At 43.1% G+C, this 19,200-nt stretch overlaps 1 protein-coding gene across 1 annotated transcript in view; it reads left to right on the plus strand.

The window, feature by feature from the left end:
- The first annotated feature begins 10,974 nt into the window (after window positions 1–10,974).
- Window positions 10,975–19,200, plus strand: part of GALNT1 (polypeptide N-acetylgalactosaminyltransferase 1) — an 83,572-nt gene continuing 75,346 nt past the window's right edge. Inside the window, exon 1 of the mRNA XM_015408254.1 lies at window positions 10,975–11,198. Coding sequence (XP_015263740.1) covers window positions 11,060–11,198 — 139 coding nt within the window. The 5' untranslated portion in view covers window positions 10,975–11,059. The remainder of the gene's footprint in view (window positions 11,199–19,200) is intronic.

A 19,200-nucleotide genomic window follows, 5' to 3' on the forward strand; every position in this document is an offset into this window, starting at 1 on the left:
AGATGAGCAAGTGAATGTGCCTGAGATAGTGTAATTGATGTTGCTAGTTCCAGTTATTGTGTTGTCTGGGTGTACGTGGCAGCAAAGTTGGCATCTGGGTTATTGCAAGCTCTGGTACCAGTGTCCATGTTCAAATTAGATATTGTTTCATTTTGGGTGAGGAGCTGTTTAAGATTGGGGGGCCATCTGTGTGCAAGAAAAGGTTTGTCCCCCAGTACTTGTGAAAGAACTGTCATCCAGTAGAGGTTGTAAGTCACAGATGATGCGTTGAACTGTTTTGAGTTTGAGCGCTGTATGTGACCACTAGTAGTGTTCTGTTATTGTCTCTTTTGGGCCTGTCTTGCAAACAGGTCTTCTCTGAGTACCATTCTAGCTTTGTTAATATGTTTCTTGACTTCACCAGGTGGATATTTTAGTTGTAAAAAGGATTTGTTGTAGATCCTTGTCTGCAGGATTGGAACAGATGCAGTTGTAGTGTAGAACCTGGCTGTATACAATGGATTGCTTGGTATGTTTAGGAGGTAGCCAGAGCCATGTAGATATGTTTTTCAGTCAGTAGGTTTCCAGTATAAGGTGGTGTCTGTGCGTCCATCGTGTATTTGTACAGTAGTGTCTGTCCAGACCACCAGTCATTCGAATAAATCCACGTTTGGGTTAGCAAAGTAGCATTTATTGAAAAGCGTTGATGAATCAACCGATCTGAGCACCGTCTCCCTAATTTCTGGGTTCAGTCCAACTCAGTACATTTCGACAAGGACATGGTCTGACCAATTCGGCAACTTGGCTGCTTGGTTCTGGAACTCAGCTGAGTATTCTCTCACCGTCTGGCGTCCTTGTTTAAACGTGCGCAGGAAAGCCTTCGCTCGTTGGCCGGCATTCACATCTTCGAACCGCGTTCTTAGGGCCCACATGAATGCACGTAAATTCTGCAACTCCGGGCCTCGGCTGTTGTGCAGCACCACATACCAGGTTGCCGCCGCTCCTTTCAGCCGGGAAGCGATCACATCGATCTTGTTACTATCGGTCGGGAACAGATGCCCATGCTGTGTTACGAATTTCTGCACCCTTACGGTGAAAAACGCCAGCTCTTCCGGATTCCCGTCAAATGTTGCTTGCAGAAGGTCTTTCGGCCGTGGTCTCCCTTGGACCGGTTGAAGTGGTGGCGGCACGCCGGGAGCCCCTGGTGCCGGCAATGCCGGGCCGGCAGGTGCTGCCGGTTGTGCCAGTTGTGCCGGGACGGGTGGCTGTTGCGCCGCTTGTCGGGCCATGACCGTTTTGACCAATCGTTCCATCATCTCTGGGAGAGCATCAAACACCTCTCTCACCATTTGCATTAGCTGCTGCAGTGTTTTGTCGATGTCGTCCACTCTATCTTCCAATCCTCCGCGGTCTTCTTCAAGACCAGGATGTCTCTGTTTCTCCTTGGGTCGATCCGACACCCAAGGATCATCTCCGACCGCATACTGGTCGCCCAGGAGACCCAAGCTTTTCCCCGGGTACATCCCCTGCTCAAACAGGCTATCCCGCAACCCGCTACCGCGGTGCGAAAAAGTCTCTCTGGTGCCTCGTTCATTGAACAGTAAGTTTCATTCTTAACAAAATGTCCAGACCACCAGTCATTCGAATAAATCCACGTTTGGGTTAGCAAAGTAGCATTTATTGAAAAGCGTTGATGAATCAGGAACAACAGGATTGTTAAGAATGAAACTTACTACAAGGTTACAACATAATAAACACACTTAAAGATGCCCCTACCCAATGGGACCAATTCCCGTGTGCGGGAAATCTAGGTTCTTTGCCGCCTAACCAGAAACTGTATTTCTCGCATAGGTTGGTTCATTGTCAGATTGAAGGTCGGATGAAAGTCATTGAATGCCTGGTGGGATTTGTCCAGGGCTTCTTTACCATGTGTCCAGACAATAAAGATGTCATCAGTGTATCACAGGTATAAAAGAGGTGTGAGTGGGTGGGAGTTTAGGCAGAGTTGCTCCAAGTTGGCCATGAAGATGTTAGCATACTGAGGTGCCATGCAGGTGCCCATGGCTGTACCATTGATCTGAAGGAATGAGTTGTCACCAAATTTGAATTGGTTATGGGCAAGAACAAATCGGCAAAGTTTGGTGGCAAAGTCAGCCGTGATATCAGAAATCATGTTCCTTTTATGGCTTGTAATCCATCTTTGTATGGGATGTTGGTATACAGAGATTCCACCTCCATGGTGGCTAAAATAGTATTCTCTGGAAGGCTGTTCAAAGATTGTATTTTCCTCAGACAATCTGTGGTGTCGTATACATAACTAAGACTGTGGATGACAGGTCTTAAAACAGAGTCCATGTATCCTGATATTGCCATGGTGATAGTGCCTATGCCTGAGACAGTGGGGGCATCCTGGGTTTCTAGGTTTGTGTATTTCAGGTAGAAGATAAAAGGTACCTGGTCAAGGTTCCTGTGGTGTGTTTGAGATGATCTGTTCCTGGATGGGTAGGGGTAATTCCTTTATACTCTTGCTTAGTTCCTTTTTTGTATTTCTGTGTGACATCTGAGGACAGTTGTTTGTAAAAATGAAAAAAAAAAAAGGTTAAGGCTTGAATTGTTAAGCATATAGAAAAACAAGTATTCTGACTACGGCTTCTCCAGAAAGGAAGTATTGTACCTCCAACTTATTAGGGATTCTTTGAGAGTGTTAGTAACTAAGTGCAGTCTAGTCGTAGCTCTTCAGTATTTTAATCTAAAAAGGTGCCACCCATAGGACAGCAGGTATATTTGGTAGCAAGATAAACTTTATAACATTGAAAACTACAAATTTATCAAATACATTATAGCATATTAATTATTGCCAAAATTATTCTGCTGGTCGTTGACCGTAATAATCAATATTCATGTTTTTAAAACGTATCCTATATGTCTGTAGTATACATAGGAATCATCATTGTCTGACGCTGTGCATTTTGACTGAATAAAACCTTGTCTTTAAAATATTTCATGGATTCCAAAAGTGCTGCTCCAGATTTCCCTGTGTTTCTAATGGAAGAATTGAAAAAGGGTCCTCAAGGGAAGAAGGCTTCCTCCTATTTTTTTCTTCCAGGGTTCACACGTCTACATGGGACTGCCCATGAAGATTATTCAGAAATTTAAATGAGCACAAAATGTCATGGCCAGTGTCTTTACAGTGGCACATTAGGGAAATCTGTTTCTGGGCTTTATGGTGTTGTTTTTGATCGTTACAGCCCGAAACATTTCAGACTCGGAAGTATCTGATGGGCTGCTCCTCCTGTATCATCTTAAGATCTGAAAGCAGAAGTAGTGGGACCTGAGATCCATGCATGTTGTTTTCCTCTATGAAACCAGCCTTATCCGAGGTTAGGTTGCCCAGGACCCAGAGGAAAGGACTTTTCAAGCCTCCTTCCTCACATGATGTTATGGTAGCATCTCTGGAGGCCACCCAGATTAAGTTGAAGACTTTTCTTTTCTGGAAGGCGTTTGAATGACATTGATATGTGTGGTGTCTGCCATTGAAGCTGATGTTGCTAGTATTGTATGCTTTAAACAGTGTTTTATAGTATTTTATGTGGTTTTATTATTTGCATCTTATGTTCTAATTTGTGTTGATCAAAAGATATTCTAAAAGTATGCTAAATACTTAAAAATAAACTAAATTTGAATTTAACCTTGCTGGACAGTTGGATGAACAAGAACGTTTTAGAGCTATGTGCTATTTGGCTTCTGCATGGTTTAGATTAGATACCTATTTACTTTTGGATGTAGAAATGAGGAAATGCGAACTCATGTGATTCTTTATTTGTAGAACTGGGTGTATAGCTGCAGTTTAGAGAGCTGTGCAATGGGAGCTCTTTTCTCTTTCTGTTAGCCCCACATGACAAAATGCCCCTAAAGCGTAAGGGAACTTTAAAAAAAACAACAACTGCATGTACTTCAAGTAGTCGCTATTAGGAGAGTAATAAGATGCAGTAAGTACATACCAGGGCTTCTTTTGTAGAAAAAGCCCAGAAGGAACGTATTAGCATAATAGGCCACACCCAACAATAGAAATTCATTAGCATATTAGGCCACACCCATGACAGTACAGCTCCTTAGCATATTAGACCACACCCCATGCCTTCCCTTGGCTTGCCGGGCAAGCCCCCCCTTGAAGGGAAGGGAAGACAGTTTAACACACACCCCCGGCCCACCTGCCTTGGAGTTGCCAGGGAGGGGGTTGCTCTCCAGGCCTTCCCTCTGTAGCCACAAACGCAGAGGTTTGGGCTGTAGTGGGCATGCCCAACTCTGAAGCCAGCCGGAACTCCGTTCCTGTGCGTTCCTGCCCAAAAATAGCGCTAACCCATGCATGTGGAAGATAGTTGGAGTGAGATATAAGAAAATATGAAGTGTTGATGTAATTTTGCCATTATCTTTTGGCTGTAATGTTTACATTTGTGTGTTCTCAATGTTTGGTAATCAGAGAGCTCACAAAAGTTCCTTTTTGGTAGAATCAAAAATGCTATCAACAATTTGGATAGTTAATTTTTTTGTTTGTCAAACAACACAGCCAGGAAATACATACTGGAGGTGGTTGCTTGAGGGGCTTGATGTACTTTAAGCTGTAAGTCTCTGTCTTTCTCACCCCAGGGGCTTGATGTACTTTAAGCTGTAAGTTTTATCCGTGGAGTCTCTGTCTTTCTCACCTCTTAAAGCTGCAGTTCTTCAGTAAGAGTCTTGGGGGTGGGGCGGGGAGAGTGCTTGCTTGTTAACCTCATTTGTGCTATTTATAGTTTCCCATGCAAAGCTTTCCCATACAAAGAATTGCCACAATATGAAATTAGAGAAAATGTCTTAGTAGTTTCTCTCTTCAGTTTTCAGACTCAGCTGTCTAGCTGTCAAGGTGGGCATTGCAAGATCTGTATTCAGAGAAAGGCAATGATAGTAGTTCCAGTAAAAAGAGCAAAAGGGGGGGGGAGTTGTAAAGCAACATTCCCCCCCCCCATTTAGGAAAGTATTGTGTTTTTGTACAAACAATGTCCATCAAACATTAATCCAAAGTTCTGATAGCACCATTCTTTTTGTTCAGTCTATACACATATAAGGTTGTCTGTTATCAGTAAGTCTGCTCAGCTAAAGGTGGTGAGGTCTGTGAGGCATGGCATGTCCCACCAACACAAGAGGCTCCAACATGGATAGAATGAACCAGCAATGGAAACAGAGCGTATTAGCTCACCCATTGCTTCATCCCAAAAACTACTGGCAGTGTGGTGAACTGGCACCCAGTTGCCATTGTCACTGAAGGGTGTAAGCAGAGTGGCTGCTGAGGCTCTGGCAGAGTTGCTAGAGTTTAGTTATTCTTGTTTCTTGCCACCAGTGGCCCTTTTGGGCAGTGGCTCACCGGGAAATTTCCCCATTACATTAAATGGCCAGTCCACGTCTGCTATACAGTAGTTATTGGATTTTGAATATTATTACCTTAAAGTTGTTTTGCCTTTTTTGGGTGTTTGTGTGTGTCAAATCACAGCCAACTTATGGCAACCCTGTAGGATTTATAAGGCAAGGGACTTTCAGAGATGGTTTGCCATTGCCTACCTCTGCATAGCGACTCTGGACTTCCCCAGTGGTCTCCTAGCTGAATATTACTAACCAGCTCTGACCCTGCTTAGCTTTCAAGAGCTGATGAGATCTGGCTATCCAGGTCAGTACACCTGTTGTTTACAGTGCATTAATATTATATTGACTTACTTGCCATGCATCTAATATGTAGAGACCTTTTAATGGAAGAATGATCAAGTCCATAAAGTGCCACTCAAATCTATTTAATTCAATTTATTTATTTATTTGATTTTTACCCCGCCCTACCCCACCGAGGCAGGCTCAGGTCGGCTTACAAATAAGACAACAATATAAAATCAATATAAAATACACAATAAAGTTATTAAAACCATTAGTGTGATGATGGCATCACAACTAATAAAATGCACACACAGCAGTACCTCCAGTATTGACTGGCTCAAACTGGAAAAAAAATTGGCACAGGGCAATGGAGGATGATGGAGCACAGCTCCTTACCTAAATGTCTGACGGAAGAGCTCCGTTTTCATGGCCCTGTGGAACTGTGAGAGGTCCCACAGGGCCCTATGTCATCCAGAAGCTCATTCCGGTAAGTTGGAGCTGCCACCGGAAAAGCCCTGGACTTTCAAGCATTCTGAATTTTTGTGGAAACAAAGTCACCTGTGATATCAAATCAGGGCCATTTGTACTTGGGAATAAGTTTATTATGGAAGTGGTTTTCCTTTAGTTGAGTTTCTCATTGGCTGGGTTGCAGTATGCATCTCTTACAAACTCCATTGTTTATCTGAGGGACTTGGGTTGATGCTTACATCTTGGCTTTGTGGTGTAAGTAGCCCACCCTAAGATATACTGAAGTTCAAAAGACTACAGGAGATTTAGCTGGGTATCCAGCCTTGTTGAGCCTGTGGGTGCTTTTGGAATTTTGAGAACAAGCAGTGGGTTCCACAACAAAACAGCTGCTATGGGGAGGTGAGACCAGTCTGGAAATGGTTGCCATGGGGCTCAGTCCAATTACAAAGTGTTAGGACATTCCAAACCAAGTGTCCTCCAATGATGGAGGCAGCTATTTCCAAATGTGCGCTTTCTGCAGGTACAAAGGTGATGTCTCCTGTACTCTTCCAGAATGTATCTTACTAAGTGAGGTGGAAGAAAGCTAGGATTAGCTGTTTTTCTGTGAGGAACAGAAGCTTTGAGGAAGAAGGAAGTGGATGCCAGGGAACATACTGTTGGATCACATTGGAGATTGCCAAATTAGACAGACAAAGGGCTGCAATGATTCAGTATAAAAATCTTGAATTGAGAGGTATTGAAAAACAATCTCTGCCTTATCTTGGGGTTAGGTGAACATGTAAAGAATAGCATGGTTATAACTGATAGATACTACAGGTCTCTGAAAGGACCCGTCATAATAATCATTAGGCTTTTAACAGATCTTCAGAAATCTTTAACAACATGAACAGAACTCAAGTGATATATGTCAGCCTTGCCTGCTTACATTGCGTAGGGGATTTGGTGAAAGCTGCTTTGTATTTTACAATCAGCATGCACATTAGAATGTATTCTTAAAACTGAATTGCACATGCTTGATGTTCCTTGTCTTCCGTCTCTTTTCTCTCAGGTGCTGAGTTTTCTTACTTAGCCTCAGAATTTTCTTCATGTGATCAATTCTTCTAATAATAAATAATGAGTGCCCTGTTTCCTAGACTGTCAATAAGGCAGCGACATAGGGCCACCCGCAGACAAAGCAGAGGTGTGTGTGTATTTGGGGGCCTCCACAGGTATACCAAAAATACTAATTTATGAATTTAAAAAATGGACACAAACCCCAGCAAAATAACCTTGACATGGACTGAGCATGCTTATTGCCCTTTAGAAGCCAAGGCATGTTGAAGGCAAGTGATTTATCAGTTGAAGAGGGGAAAATAGTAGATGGCATTCTTCCAAATCCTGATGAATTAAAGCAAGTGTCCCCAACCTTGTTGACTCTGGGGGCATTTTTGAAATTTTGAGAGAGGGTGTTGGGCAACACCAGAAAATGGCTGCCATGTTGGTGAGATTGTCTCTTTACTTTGCACAGAAGAGATGCTGTTTTGTTTCTGCCTCAAAATAAAGGGGAGAATTTGTTCCCTGTGGGCATGTGGTGGTTGTTTCCAAGCCCAGTGGGACTAGGACATCTTGCGATGTGGATGTTATGCCTCTGTTGATACACCCCAAGATTGCATTAGCCTTTTTTGTTGCCGCATCACACTGGCTGCACATATTTAACTTTTGGTCAACCTGTACCCCAAGATCTTGTTCACATACATACTGCTACTCAGAAGTGTATTCCCCATCCAGTATGCGTGTTTCTCATTTTTGTTACCCAGATGTAGAGTTCTATCTGCTGTTGGGCGGCCAGTCTGACTCTAGTCTGGAAGATCTGGGTTTGGCGTTGTGGGCCGTGGCTGGTTGGCTTAGACTGAGCCGACTGAAATTGAATCCAAAGTCGGGGTGGCCCAGGGTTAGGGATCCCACTCCCATCCTTCGATGGGGCACCATTGGTGCCAGTGTCAGAGGTTAGGAGTTTGGGAGTACTCCTGGACATCTCCCTAATGATGGAGGCCCAGGTAGCAGCCACTGCTGTCAGCCTTTTATCATTTTTGGCTGATTAGGCAGTTGGTTCCCTTCCTCGAAAGCAATGACTTGGCAACTGTGATCCATGCGATGGTCACATCAAGATTAGAGTACTATAATGCTCTCTACATCGGGCTGCCCTTCACCCAAATCTAGAAGCTTCAGCTGGCACAGAACGTGGTGGCCAGGCTGTTCTTGGGTCTCCCCATGTGGGAGCACATCCACCCTGCGCTAAAACCACTGCACTGGCGAACCGAATTTGCTTCAAGGTGCCCTTTATGGTCAGGGACCTACTTACCTGAGGGACCGCCTTTCTTCACACGTTACCCAGAGAGCACTACGGTCAGGGTCTCAAAAGGATGCCAGGCTGGCATTGACCAGGGCCTTTTCAGTGGCGGCTCCTACCTGGTGGAGGGAGCTCCCAGAAGAGATCAGGGCCCTGCGGGACCTTTTACAATTCCACAGGGCCTGTAAAACGGAGCTCTTCCACCAGGCCTTCAGGTAAGGAGCTGCATGGCCCGCACTTAACAACTGAAGACCCTGTGCCCAACACCACCATCCAGCCTGCGCTTGCTGATAAAAAAATCATCTGCTGATGTTAAATTATTATGTTTACTGCTACTATTGCACTGCCACCGCCATACAAATTGCTTTTGGTAATTATGTTTTATGTTGATATTTACAGGGCGGGGCACAAATCAAATCAATCAATAAATTGCGTCTTGGTCATATCCGCCCACTTTCCCAGTGTGTTCAGGTCTCGTTGAATTCTCTATCTTCTGGTGTGCTTGCTGCTCCTCCCAATTTGGTGTCATCTACAAATTTAATGAGTAGCCCCTGCACACCCTCATCCAGATCATTTATAAAACTATTGAAAAGTACTGGGCCCAGAACCAAGCCCTGTGGCAGATGAAATGCCATCGACAACTACTCCTTCAGTGTGGTTCGCCAACCTTTCTTTAAGCTGGTAGTTGAGTGATTGCTTCCAACACAAGACAGTTATGAAGGCAAAAGCATTTCATTGGTTGACAGCTCTCATTTAGTATTATTTGGCTTTTATCTTTTTGTGAAAGCTTGTTTCACTGTAGGCTATTTCCCAGTGGTAAAAATTTCACATGAAAATTGAGGTTAGAAATGACATTTTACTCCTGAAGAGAGTTTTTAATGTTCCGTGAAAGCATTCCCAGGCTTGGTCTGACCTGACACTGTATTAAACGTTAACAGAAGGAATAAAAAATGCATTAACCTTGCACACAACCCTTTACATATGCAAAAAAAAAATTGTTTTGTTCATCCTTAGAGTTTATCATTCAAGCTACAGCTATCTGCATATTACGTGTGTTTAAGGTCCAGTGGCTTCAGTTTGGGTCTACACTTTGTGCAGGACTGCAGTGTAAATTATTTAGTAAAAATACTTCCTTGAGAAAAAGAACACGTGCAGGTAGAGTATTTAAGCCAAGAAAAACTAATTAATATGATTAAGAAATCAGGCAGTTCTGAACAGGTTCCCATCTTGGTAAATATGGTTTTAAAGGCAACAACAAAATTGTTCGGAACTGAAAGAAACTCCAGTCAGAAGTTAATAGGGAAAATTCAATTCTGATGGTCAAGAATTTTTTTAAAGGGTTAATTGTGTTTAGAGAAACAATAAATGTGTTAATTATTACCAGGTGCATTGTGTCTAGTTTGTTATTATAATTAGCTCATTTGTTGTGGAACAGTGACATTAGTTTTTTAAGAAAACTTTTATTTATTGTGGAACACAAGGGTCAGTCAGCAGTTGCTTTGCTTTTTTATTTTAAAAGCAGTTTTTGTGTAACATGGGTGGATGTTCCTAGTGCAAGCAAGATTCATCCATAGGTGGTCTTAACTAGTCACGTCTGCTGTTGATGACCATTTGTTTTCCTGTTGGGAGATGCCCACATCAGATGACAATCCACGCAACACCTCTTATTAGGACCAGCGGTAGCATGTGAGGTTTTAATTTCACTAGAACTTGTCATCAGGCTGACTGTAAAGCATTTTTTTTAATTTTTGAGAGTCCTGTTCATGCTGTTTCGGGTTTTGCCTAGTACTTTGGGGCAAGAGGCAGTAAAACCATTCAACTCCACAACTGTTTCTAATTACGCTCTAATCCAGCAAGATTTATAATCCCTTTTGGAGAGCAGGAAACATTTGGCAATCTTTGTCTTAACTCTGGAGATAAATTAAAGATCATGTGTGAGGAATAGTCAACCAGGCCAAATTCTGTGGTTGAAGTTTTTTAATGCTTATTGAGTTTGCTTTATTGCCGCTTTCTCCAAAGAGTTGGGTGTAACTTGGAGGCAGCACCAGTAGGAGTCACCATCACCTCCTGAGGAATGTCCCTTTCTCTTTTTAAACATTTTTGTAACATCCAGCCCGATGAAGAGTTCTATCGAACTCAAAAGCTCACACAGTGTTGTGTGTCCTTTGGCTGGCTCTAACAATGTGGATTACTGCAAGGATTGTGTTTTGATTTTTTTAAATTTTTACTGAGACTTTGGGAAGAGGATAAATAATCTGGGCATTAAAGGTCAGACTTCCGCCATTACGTGGGCACAGCCTATTTTGCTTTAAGGAGCTATGGGCATGGGAAAATGGTACTGATACTTTCAATAAGATCTATCTCACTAGTTGCCCCGTACTTGAAACAGTTTACATGGTATAAGCAATTATCTTTTAAAGCATGCATATTTGGGTTAACTTAGTTTCTTCATCATCTAACACAAAATGTAATTTCATTCTTCACGTCCTTTGTAACATGTTACGTTTGCTTTTCTCAGCAGATACAGAACATGATCTTCGGAAACAGGTTGAAGGCCAACTCATTGACTTCAATGTACACCTATTTTTGTATTTGACTTAAAGTGCCATGAGAAAGTTTGCATATTGCAAGGTGGTCCTTGCCACCTCGCTGGTTTGGGTCCTTTTGGATATGTTTTTGCTGCTTTACTTCAGCGAATGCAACAAATGTGATGAGAAAAAAGAACGAGGCCTACCTCCTGGGGAGGGTGAGTTGGATGTTTTCTTAATATATTAATACCACAACTTCTGCTTAGCAGAAAAAAACCTTGATTATGCAATGACTGTTACTGGAATTAAATTGACTCGGCTGTCAAAATAAATAAAATATTAACTTTGTAGAAAAACACATTTGCTTGTTTTCTTCAAATTTCATAGGGCAGGATCAGATAGGTTTTTGTTTTTTAAAGAATTCTTTTCTTTTGAACAGAATATATACTTTGGAGTCTTGCTCAGTTTCAAAAGTTTAACATGAAATGGAGGACTTCCGTGGGAGAAACAAGTGCAAAACTTAGGCACACGGAACTACCCTGTTTCCCCGAAAATAAGACCTACCCCCAAAATAAGCCCTAGCAGGATTTCTATGCATTTGTGGTATAAGCCCTATTGTGTCTTCTTGAGAAAAAAATAAATATAAGACAGTGTCTTATTTTCGGGAAAACACGGTATTACCTTGGAATGCTTTCTGTAGCTCATAACAGCTGAAAGGCCGTACTTTCTGCTGCAGAGGACCTCTTATGAGGGGCAATGGTAAAGCTATATAAAAAGTGGGCTGTGGTAAACAGAGGCAAAATAAGCTCTGAAGAGACAAGCTGCGTCTTGTATTTGCGAGTATTTACTGTCAACAGTCAGAATACGTATTGTTTGCACAAGAATTCAGGAAGTGCACTCCTGGATCCGACTGAAGGTCCAGCATTCTGTTTCTCACTATCCTGAAACAAGCAGGGTGTGGAAACCGAGGGATCCACCTTGCTTCCAGGCAGCTGGCGTTCAGAGATATTCTGCCTCTGAACATAACTTAGCAAGTAACTGTTGATGGACTTCTCTAATCCCTTTTAATGGCATTCACTGTCATTTTGTGGCAGGAAATTCCGTAGTTTGTGTTGTTAGAAGAAGCACTTTCTTTTGTGTCTCCTTAATTAACTGCCCATCAACTTCACTGGATGCCCTGGGTTGTAGTATAAAAAAGGGGGGGGGGATGTGTAATATTATAAACCTCTGTCACATCCCTCCCAGTAGGTTCTATCTAACCTGGAAAGTCCCCAGATTTTTCACCTTTACTCATGAGGAATACACTACCCATTTAAGATTTTGCTTGCCCTTTTCTGCACACCGTCTAGCCCTGAAATATACCCTTTTTTGAGAAGTGGTGATGCAAATTGCAACAAGCACACTTGTTGTTAGCTCTACAACTTAACCTCTGTTTGACTCAGTTCTTCATGCTTCCTCTGCACAAGCAGTGTTTCAGAATGGTTAACTGTCTGACGTCTTCTACAGCAAAGACTGATGCAAAGAATTCATTCAGCTTCTCTGCAATTTCCCTGCCCGCCTTAAACAGGCCTTTTAGAACATTCTTGTCTGCTTGTTCAACTGTGTTTCTCATGTGTTTCTGGGTGCTGGATGCATTTAGAGAGGGTTTTGTCTCGGCCCCCCCCCCCCATATGCTTTGCAAATGCTCTCTTCTTATGCCTTATCAAATAACATCTGTTTTGTCAGACACTGTGTAGCTCCTTACTTGTCTCATTTGGGCAAGAATCTGCTGTTTAAAGAAAGCATGATTGCTTTTTACTGTTTTGACTTTTCTTGTGAACAGTGTAGGTATTTATAGTTTGCATACGTTGTTTAACAAACTGATTGGCCTATAATTAGAAGGATCCTCCTTTTTGCCCTTTCTATAAAAGGGAACTACTATGGCTGTACCCAAAGACTTGGGAATACAGCCTGAATTGTCAAAATATGTGAAAAGGGGAGTTAAAAATGAGGCCCACCAGTCCTTATTCTCTTTCAGGAGTGTATTTATATTGATGATATGCATCTGGGAGGTACAGGTTTGAATCTCCACTCTGCTGTGGAAGCTTGCTGGGTGACCTTGGGTTAGTCACTCTCTCAGTTTAACCTACCTCACAGGGGTGGTTCTTGTAAGATACAATGGAGGAGGAGGGGAATGATTTTGTAAGCTGCTGATATAATGGAGGAGGAGGAGAATGAGGTCGTAAGCTGCTTTGGGTCCCCATTAGGAAGAAAATCAGGGTACTTAAGTAAATAAACAAGCTTCCGTTTGCATAAATGCTGACTAGCACTGTGGTCATTGTTTCAAACTGTTTCAACAATGCTTATATTTAGTACAGGTCCTGAGTGTAACTTAGTAGTAAGTCAAGGGGCATCTTCTCTTTAGTTGATACCATGACTGACTGCGTGAATTCCAGATGCAGCTGCCCTACCTGTGTTATTAATGGTAATGATATATTAATGGAAAGCTGCCCTGAGGACTAGGCAGACAACAGGACTAAAACTTTGCATTTCAGTGGTGACCATACTGTTATTTGGGGGAGCCAATATAAGGGGAAAGGCTCAGCATTGCCTTTCTTTCTTTCTTTTTTTTTGAGTCCCCGGAGGGGATTTTTTATTATTTTTAATATCACTACAAAAACTACAACAGAAGAAAAAGGAAGGGAAACTACATTTATGGGACAAAGTAAAAAATCCACTACTAACTAAAAACCCAAGAGAGTTTTTACTCCTACTAGCTTAGTTACATCAAGTCTTCCCATCATTGATCCCATTACAAACTGAGTCAAACATTTAAAGTACTTTTCCTTTAAAGCTTAAAATTTAACTGTCTAAACACAGTACCCCCGATCATCTCATTTCAAAGTTCTCAAAGGCACAATTCAGAGTCCTTCAGCCTTTACTTCTCCTTTCCCCTTCTCTTCCGTAACTTGTAAGGACTTTTCGGGGCCGCTGCCCCTTGCTCTGCAGAGAGTCCTCTCCGGAAGAACCCAAGTCTAGCTCGCCACTGGACTTGCTGTCCTCTTCTTTTTTGCCGTCCTCTGACTTTCCCAACTGGACCCTTAGACATTCTTGAGCTTTCATAACACAGTCAATCTTTTCTTTTTTATCTTTAATCTTGAAGGTGACGCCTTCTGGAAATAACCATTTATATCTAATTGAATTTGTCTGAAGAAAAAGCACAAGTTCTTTATACTTCTTTCTCCGTTGTCTTACTTCAAATCGAATGTCCTTTAATACTCTGATAGTATTCTCTCCCACTTTCAGGGGTATTCCAGAAACCACTTTCAGGATTGCATCCCTCACATGCCTCTTCGAGAATCTTACAACAATTTCCCCAGGCAGATTGTTTTTCTTTATATAGCCTGAATATGATCTATAGACCACATCCATATCTCTCAGCAACGATTCCACCTTCATCTCTGTCACTGGGACTAATAATTTGCTCATCACTTCTTTAAGATTCTCCCCTTTATTCTCTGGCATGCCCTGGAAGCGAAGGATCATGTTGGCCTTTTCCATTTGCAGTTGCAGCAGCTGATCTTCCGTGGAGCTTTGTTTCCTTTCCAGCTTTTGCACTTTTTTCTTCACCTTTTGAGTAACTGCAACCACCTCGTTTACCTTCTCAGTATTTTGTTTCATCATTTGCAATGTCTCATTTATCTGGGTTTGTTGAGAGGAAATACATTGAGTCATTGTTGACATCTGTTCCTTGAAGTTAGTCAGCTGTTCCAGCAGAGGGCGCATGTACTCCACTATAGACCTTGCCACCTCACTGGTAGCTTCCGGTTTCGGGCTCTCAGTCCCTTTTGATTTCAAAAGGTTTTCTTTGTCCTTCTTCCCCGCCATCTTTATCGTTTGTTTACTTTCACAATTTTTAAAAAAGTCTTTGAATATGCGCTTGAATGCTTGAACTCGCTCTGGTAAGTACTTCTAGACAGTTTCTTTCGCGTTTTCTTCCGCTCCCCCCCTCAGATGTTCAAAAGTTAATGCGAATGGGAGGCGTCCCTCCCCCGCTCGCCTTTTTCCCGTTCAGTGGGGTGGGGTGGGGAGCTATCCTTTTTTCTTTTAAATCGCTTTATAACTGACTCACGTTCATAGTTGGTCTTTCAACCTCGCTTTCAGCTTCATTTCTGATGCTCGATCTCCTGCACTTGCCCCGGTCAGCGTCACTTAAGTCCATTTGGTCTCACAGCACGTAGGACCGTCAGAACGAAGAGGTGCCTCAATTCTCCGGCATTCCGCCATCGAAGAGGTCACCACTTTGAAGTTCTATGGCCAGGGTCCCTTCGCCGGGCCCCTGGGGGGGGTTAGCGAGCCTGCGCACCCCCTCCTTCGGCTGGAGCACAGCTTCACCCCCGGGAGGTCTGGGAGGTGAGTCTGCTAGTGCCGCCATAAACCGGAAGTCCCACATTGCCTTTCAAGTACAATTGGCATCATGCACAAACCTGTTTCTTCTTGCTGCCATTTCCGATGGAAGCTTAAATAAAATTCAGCAAGTCTACCAGGTAATGTTATAATATATTCTGGATGACTTTTGCCAATGATTAAACTAGCAGCCTTTATTACTGCTTTAGCTATGCTTACACACTAAATTGAAATTTTGAAAGGCTTGCTATTAGAAATGCCTCCTTGCTTGCTGGAATGAATAATATATTCTTCATGAGCATCCCACTGACTGTAACCATCATGTCAGGTAGGAGAACCTGCCACACTTTGGTGTGCTTGCCCTGATGTTCACGATAACGGGCACCAGATGCAAAAGACCTGACATGGCACCTTTCCACAGTGCAGATTGTTCTGTGCTACCGCTGACAGTCTTTGAACTTTTCAGTTATTATATAAGGATGATATACTTTGCTACCATTGTTCAGTTTGACAGAAAACAATTTATTGCATCAGGTAAATGTTGCAAAATGGAGCAATAGGCTTTATATAAAAGAAAATGGGGTATGTCTTTTCTACTATGGAAGTAGATTTCAGTTAACACCACTCAGTTAAATATTCACATAGCATTAAAAGAAATTTTTGACTTGTGTAATTTCTATAGCAGGGCACAACCTCAGTAGAAACTTAGTTTAATCTTAGCTTAGTTGACAGACTGGTAAGCAATGTGGGATGCTGGTTTTTGTGCCAATCACTTCAGTTCTGCTTTCTTTCCAGATATTTGGTAGTGCCTTGCTTAGATTGTGAAACTTCCTTTTTTCCATTTCACATTGTTGAATATATTTGCCTAATGGGTTGTTATATTGTGTGGGCATGCAGTTGCTTTTACAAAAGGAAAGCAAGCAATTCAGAGCTAGACTTTCTTGCTTGAGAATACATTTCTGTATGCGTTTATTGTAATTGCTATCTCTTCCTGTTTCAAAATGGTGCTGTCCAGATAATTACTGAAGTTTCTTAAGCTGGTGCAATATAAAGTACTAGCTTTCTTCTGACCTATAGTAGTCATCTAAAATCTGTTATCACAATTTGGCAACTTCTTCTCTTATAGTTTCAGAGTTTCAGCAGAGGTCAGATTACATCTGCTCAATAGAACAAATACTTGCTACAGCTTTAGTAGTACAAGACAATGCCACATTTGCTCATACTTTATTTCTCCTGGCCTAGTTTTGCTACCCCAACCAGTGTTCAGGCTTCTTGATAAAAAAAAAATCCTGATTCCTGACTTTGTACAGTGAATTCTTTTGTTTTTCATCCTGGTGACAATTCCAACTTCCTTATAGTTCTTGATCTTGTGCATGGAAGCAACAGAACTACTGGAGCTGATATTTCTCACTTAACTGCAGAGAGACTGTTTTATTTAAGAAATTTTCATACTGCTTTCCTAGAACTGCTTGAGGCAGCTCACAAGTGTATAACAGAACTAATCTGTTTTATTGTCTGTTTGGGTAGGTGGATGAAGGAGAGTGGTAGACATCAACACTATGTACCTTTAAAAATGAAACTAATTTAAGATAGTTTGTGATGTTTTATGGCACTGCAGTGGGTTGAGTCCCTAGAGCATTTCTGTGTTGGCAAAGTGAAGAGAGACCGACCATTGGACACTTACCGTGAAGGGTCCTTCTCCTCTGAGGACAGGAGGACATCTCCATGGGTTATTCCCACCGTGCCTTTAGGGAGGCAGGAAATAGTTTTTTCCCCTTCCTGTTGGCGCCTCCAGAATAGCCCATCTCCAGTTCTGGGACTCCGAAAGCAGTGCCTGTAGCCTGAAATAACTGGCCTTGCTCTATAAAATATAACTTTGAACATTAACCTCAACATGTAACAACCCAACTCTGCAGGATAGAGAAACCCCAGAGTAAGAGTAATAACGTGAGAGAGAAGAAATCAGCACAGAGAAATAAAAGCAGAGAAAGATGACAGTGGGATGGCCGAGATGTCCTCCTGTCCTCAGAGGAGAAGGACCCTTCACGGTAAGTGTCCAATGGTCGTTCTCCCTCTGAGGTGGAGGACATCTCCATGGGACCTCCCCGAGCAGTGTCCCTCATTTGGGTGGGTCGTCATATTCCTCCAATGCGACGGTGTGCTGAAGAACTCTTCTCCCGAAAGCTGCATCTGCGGATGCCACAGTGTGAATCTTGTAGTGTCTTGTAAAGGTAGAGATGGAGGACCACGTCGCAGCTCTACAGATTTCCTCCACTGATGCCCTGTTAGACAATGCTGCGTTGGTTGCTGCACTTCTCAGAGAATGTGCCATGATGCCACTGAGGGGATCATGTCCTGAAGCCCGGTAAGCCTCCACGATGCAGGACTTCAGAACTGAGCTGATAGTTGATCTAGACATCTTTTCCCCTTTGCATGGAGGGGAAATACCTATGAAGAGAGATTCAGTCTTTCTCCAAGACTCTGTCCTTGCAATGTAAATTTTGAGAGCTCTTTTAATGTCTAAGGTATGCCAGAGATGTTCCTTAGGGTGTTTGGGGTGAGGACAGAAGGTGGGTAGACATATTTCTTGTGACCGGTGAAATCTGGAATCAATCTTGGGTCGGAATGTAGGATCTGTAAGAAGCACCACCTTGTCCTTGTGGAACATGCAGCAGGATGACTTTACTGACAATGCTCCGAGTTCAGAAACTCTCCTTGCCGACGTGATGGCAATGAGAAACAAGGTCTTCATTCTCAGCCATTTCAGACCGACCTCCATGAGAGGTTCAAATGGCACTTTCATGAGAGTGTCAAGCACAATGTTCAATCTCCACGTAGGAAAACGATGCGTTTGTGGAGGAGATTTGGCCACAGCTCCCTGCAAAAATAAACGAATATTGGGGTGCTTGGTAATCTTGAAACCCCCCAAAGAAGGTAGGACCGTTGACAGGGCTGCTAGTTGTCTACGGAGAGTGGAAGCTTGGAGACCTGCATGAAATCCGTCCTGCAAGAACGACAGGAGCGAAGCTACAGATGGAGATAGCGGAGGTACCTTTTTGCGCCTGCACCATCTGACGAAGGCCTTCCAGGTGGTGGTGTATATACGAGCCGTGGATTTCCGTCTGGAAGCCATGATGGTGTCCATAACCTGGGTAGAGAATCCCAACTCTGCTAAGCTGTGCCGTTCAATCTCCACGCGGTCAGACATAATCAGGCCGGATCCGGATGCCACACTGGCTCCTGGGAGAGCATGTCCAGAGACACCGGTAGGACCAACAGTGGAAGGATCGACATCTTCTGCAGTGCCAAAAACCATGGACGTCTTGCCCACCTCGGAGCCACCAAGATGACCTCCGCCTCAAGTTCTCTGATTCTGCGGAGAGTCCTGGATATCAGGATGAATGGTGGGAATGCGTACAGCAAGCCTTGAGGCCACCTCGTTGTGAGGGCATCCGTTGCCTCTGCGTCCTGCTGGAAGTACCTGGTAAAAAATCTCGGCAGCTTGTGGTTCTTTGGTGACGCAAACAAGTCCAGTATTGGTTGCCCGAATTGGATCACTAACCTGTCGAAGAGGCTTGGATGGAGAGCCCATTCTCCCTCCTGTAATGTCTCCCTGCTGAGCCAGTCTGCCTGGACATTCTCGATCCCTCTTATGTGTTCTGCCCTCAAGGACACAACACTCCTCTCCGCCCAGATGAGAATCTTCATTGCCTCCTTGTGCAGTTGGCAGGATCGCGAGCCTCCCTGCTTGTTGAGATGAGCTTTGGCAGAAATGTTGTCTGTTTTCACCAAAACGTGTTGTCCCCGCAGCCGGGAAGCGAAGTGGACCAGAGC

Source organism: Gekko japonicus, unplaced genomic scaffold, assembly GCF_001447785.1.
Source record: "Gekko japonicus isolate JY-2015 unplaced genomic scaffold, Gekko_japonicus_V1.1 scaffold227, whole genome shotgun sequence".
NCBI classification, from domain to species: Eukaryota; Metazoa; Chordata; class Lepidosauria; order Squamata; family Gekkonidae; genus Gekko; species Gekko japonicus.